The sequence below is a fragment of the Saccostrea cucullata genome, unplaced genomic scaffold (assembly GCF_032062105.1).
Source record: "Saccostrea cucullata isolate Sc308-1 unplaced genomic scaffold, CSIRO_AGI_Scuc_v1 ctg1213, whole genome shotgun sequence".
Taxonomy (NCBI): domain Eukaryota; kingdom Metazoa; phylum Mollusca; class Bivalvia; order Ostreida; family Ostreidae; genus Saccostrea; species Saccostrea cuccullata.
Window position 1 is genome coordinate 53778 of NW_026923916.1, and position 5124 is coordinate 58901.

General features: G+C 34.6%; 1 protein-coding gene across 1 annotated transcript; it reads left to right on the forward strand.

The window, feature by feature from the left end:
• Nucleotides 1-663: 663 nt before the first annotated feature.
• Nucleotides 664-2551, forward strand: LOC134265251 (uncharacterized). The gene is made up of 3 exons (XM_062747496.1): nt 664-807; nt 989-1217; nt 1426-2551. The coding sequence occupies exons 1-3, from the start codon at nt 664-666 to the stop codon at nt 2364-2366; spliced, it is 1314 nt and encodes a 437-aa protein (XP_062603480.1). The 3' UTR covers nt 2367-2551.
• Nucleotides 2552-5124: the final 2573 nt, after the last annotated feature.

The following is a 5124-nucleotide window of genomic DNA, read 5'->3' on the forward strand; positions in this document are numbered from 1 at the left end:
GCCGAGTAAATAGCAAAATTTGTAACAAAATTTGAAAATTGTTGTATACAAATCACTTACCCTATATTCGATAGACGTGGTCAGAAGGACACGAAGGAGCGTAAAATCATATAAAATCCAAATGCATCTTTGAAACCAAACACTTAATGTTTCAATCACGCGAACCAGTCGACCGATTCCTAAGCTGACTTACACACGAATGATTTTTGAAAACTATGGTACAAGTCATTTACCCCATATCACACTGTTGATTATGTGTAGATACCCGATGGGCGTGGTCATAATGACAACTCGGGAGCTACGCTCCCTCGTGTCATTATGACTACGCCCATCGGGTATCTACACATAACCAACAGTATGATATGGGGTAACTACTACGTAGAGCATGCGCTCGTGCGTAAGTAAAATATCCAAATATGAAACAGATGTGTCAGATTCTGTGATATCTTTTATTTCAAGTTCACCGGGATATGACGTATTGACATATGAATGGAAATAACCATTGTTTATTGATACATTTCTTTAAACTAGCCTATAATTAGTTCTAAGAGTTTAAGCCCCCCTTGTTCATTTAGTTATAATCTTGCTGTTTATTTGTTCATAGAAATTAAGGTTATCAATTCCAATATCCCATTTTCTACCAATATCCTTTCAGGAAAAATCATGACGGTCTCCACAAACACTGACATAGATTATGGCATCATCTTTGGTCCCGTTAATGTAGAGTCATCGGCCTTGAATCCAACTTCTCTGATAGGATTGATGACAAGAGATGGCAGAACTGAAAAGGATGACACAAATTTATCGGTAAGAAGTTGCCTGCATTAGTTTAGTCGGGTATTGTTCATTGTGACACCGAAAAATTAATCATTGTGATAACGGTCAATTGAAATAGTGTAACAGACTGCTTCATTGTGATATTCCCTTTTGAAATCTCTTGATAAGCTTTTTTCGCAATAGGGAATTAATGGTAATTAATATCATTTAGCTGGATCCATTTGAAATGTCAAAAAGGACACACGCCTTGGAATGGCTCATTTGTATACCCCCGGCGCGAAATGAAGAGGAACAAAACATGGAAGCTTACAGTAAGGGCGGGAAAATGTATTATAGAACACTTAGAATCATTAAAGCCGGGGAGCCGTTGTTTGTGTGGTACAGCAAAGACTTCTGTCAGACGTTACAGATACAGATCATTAAAAGACATAGCGACCAAGGTATTTATTAAACTCATTGCAACATATTTTTTTATTTGCACTTAAGAAAGCATAAATACAATTATATTTTATAAAAAATATAGTATATTGCAAATGTTGAAAAACAATTTGAAGATTAAAATAATGTAACTGCATGTGAAAGGAAAATGTTAATGTTGTTGTAAAATAAAAAACATATTATTTAAAGATTAATTTTATAACTTGATAGATAGGGAACAGTTGGTTTGCAACTTCTGTGGTGAAGTTTTTCAACAAGAATTTCCAATGATGGCCCATCAACGCTTTAAATGTGAAGAAATGGCGAACTCGAACTTCAAGGAAACGGAGAAAAAGATCAAAACGGAGTTAAAATTACTAAAGTCAAAGCTGCACGAAATCATCAAAGAGATAAATTTAGAGAAAAATGCTACATCTACGAAAAACTTTGCAAAATCATTAAAACGCGATTATGAATGTGTAGAAATAATGCAGGCTAATACCTCGGACTATGTTCGAAGACTTTCCAGTGAGGCAGGTTTGAACACTTACTCAGATACTAGCGCATTCAGAAAAGTTGAAAATGAGAACAGAAGTCTTCACACACCCCACTCAACCTCTCCTAATGTCTCCAGTAAACGATATAAAGTGAATGAACCATCATCAGACTTAGATTTAAGTCTTTATGGCTTGAACTTTTCGTGTGTACAAACTTCACCCCATATTTCTGTATTGCCAAAGGTCGGTCCAAGTAACACTGTTCAACTTCCGCATCCTCCGATGCAGCAAGTCTCACAGAACGGGTCTGTAAAAGCCAGTATGATCTTATCGCTCTCAGATCAATGGAAGCACTACTTTATGTCTGAGAGACTCAATGCTGGTATCCCATACATGAAGAGTTCTAATCCTATGGTGGAAAAAATCTTACAAAACACATCACCAGTGGCTGTTAAGTCTCCTGTCAACGCTATGGTATTGTCTCAGAACTGGTGTGCTAAGTGTAATACTTCTTTCCGCATGACAAGTGATCTCGTGTATCACATGAGATCTCATCATAAACGAGAATTCGATCCTGTGAAGAAGAAACGCGATGACAAACTGAGATGCAACATATGTCAGGAAACATTTCGAGAGAGACACCATCTCACTCGTCACATGACGTCACATGTCTAAACGCATGTAGATCAGTCTCATATATTATATTTTAACAGCGTCCCGTTCTGATTGAATAAACATAGTATTTATAATTATATAACAGTGCTTCGTTTTAATAAATATCCATATATTCATTACAACTTTGTTCTTCACAAAATATCCACATACATTGACGGTCGCCTGAGAATAACTTTTCCCTGACCAAGTTAGCCCACTTGGTGGAACTTTAGACTCAAGGAGCAAGTTTCGAGGAATGCAAATGACTTTAAAGCGTGTTCGATGTTAGCTTCTTGTTTATTCTGTTCCCGATTTGTATTGTTTAATGAACCTTTGACCCTTAACACTGTTCGTTAACTTTTTAAAATCTAACCAGAAGTCTCTGTCGAGACTGTAGTTCTACTGGTTTGTACTTATAACACAGGAAGAGAAAAGTAGTCATTTGGACTTAAACTTTACAACAGCAAAAAATTTAATAATGATCCTTGATCAAGTCTCTTTTTGGGGCAACTTGTGTGCCAAATTAAATTGAAATCAGACCAAGACTGTAGGAGAAGTAGCATTTTGAAAGCATTTTACAGAAATTTCTATTTTTAGAAAACATGGCAACACAGTTCATTGAAATCAAAAACCGATACACTTAATTATGTATCTTAGTGTAGTCTACTTTTGTGCCAAGTTATATTGAAATCAGACCAAAACTGTAGGAGAAGTAGTGTTTTAGAAGAATTTCAAATAAATTTCTATTTTTAGAAAACATGGCAACATCGTTCATCGAAAAAAACAAAACAAACTAATGCACTAAATTATGTATCTCAGTGTAGTCTACTTGTGTGCCACGTGATATTAAAATTAGACCAAAACTGTTGAAGGAGTTGCGTTTTAATGGAATTTCAAATAAATTTCTATTTTTAGTAACCATGGCAACGTCATTCAACGAAATCAAAAACCGACACTAAATTATGTATCTTAGTGTAGTCTACTTGTGTGCCAAGTTATATTGAAATCAGACAAAACTGTAGGAAGAGTAGCGTTTTAAAGGAATTTCAAATGAATTTCTATTTTTAGTAACCATGGCAACGCCATTCAAGGAAATCAAAGACTGATGCACTAAATTTTGTATCTTAGTGTAGTCTACTTGTGTGCCAAGTTATATTCGATTCAGACCAAAACTGTAGGAGGAGTAGCATTTTGAAAAATTGTTTACAGACGGACGGACGGACGACGGACACCTTACTATCGCATATGTTCTTCTGGTCTCTGACCAGTAGAGCTAAAAATTTACATGTATATAATATGATCACCTTTTCTCGCTATCCTTTTTAGCATATTAACACATTAACATTATTTAAACTCATTAAGTGAAGAAAAAGTCGCTGAATGTTGAATTGAACAGTAAATACTATAAATAAAAATTTTCAAAATGTGACAACATAAGCCCCACTCTTTGACTTAATTCTGGACATAGAGGTAATGAATTGCAAAACGTCAAGGTAGAAGCTGATCGATCGCTTACTGCTTCATATACACTAACCTCATACTAACGGTATTTAAGGTATTGAAAATAATATACTTGCACCTGCTTTAGTGAGAAATGGATTTACAAATCCAAAGATTAAAAACTGGAGTACTAAATCGAACAGTTCTTCTGATTGTTGTCTACTGAACACAAAAAAGATATCAAAGGTATAAACTTTTTAAAAGAATGATTAAAACCAATGCGGTACCACCCATAGACCTAAACAATGCACCTTTTAAAATGTTGGTAGAAAGCTATGTCTATATAATAATCATGCATAACTACGAAATATCCAGGTGTAAACAAGATGAAGGCATTTTCACATAAAGCAGTTTGAGAGTATACATGTATACGTATCAAAACCAACAAAATGCTTCAATTTTTCCAGAAGTGATTACTTTCAATGTGATAACATGTTAAATGCAAGTGAAGTTCTAAAAAAAATTTTTAACCTCTTTTAATATAGTATTAATGAATCATCATTGTTTGTGGGAGACCAACATACGTAAATTATTCTGATCCATGAACAATTATTGTCAATATATTTTTTTCTATGGATCGTCCGAAATACAAGTTACATGTACCCACGAAATTACGAATAACAAAAGTTTGCTTAAACACGAACATGGACCCCTACGTATAAATGAAAATGATTCCAAATTACATTATTAATTAGTCTATGCTACCAAAATTGATTTTGAAAATTTGTTCAATTTATGGAGGTCCCTTTCACATTAGGTGCTGGCACGAAAAGATCCCTCACTGGATGTTCCAACACCGCAAGTGCCCTATACTATACAGGTCTACAATTTGCAGCAATCCACCGGTAAATCGTGACAACTCAATATGAGAGAAAGGGATATTAAACATTACATCTACATGTATTTCACACAAAATTCAATCTAATAGAGGGCTTGCTCTAGAGTCGTAGAGTGAGACGTTGATCCGTACATCGACGGTTTAAATCCCACCATTAGATTTAAACATGACAGGAGACATTGTTCCCTAACAGGTCAATTTCTTAAATGAGGTAGATTATTGACAAATAAGTTGATGAAACAAGAATAACAGTAGTGTCGTTTAAAGTCATATTTCATTAGTTCTATAGTCTATAAAATGATCTTGTCAGCAAATAAAATTTATCATTCAGTAAACAGTTTTTCATATTAACAACACTTTTAATACTTATTGTTAGGTCATTAGTTTTTGAATTATCGACAGTTTTTAAAACTTCATTTCCCGATCATGACAAGGAGCACA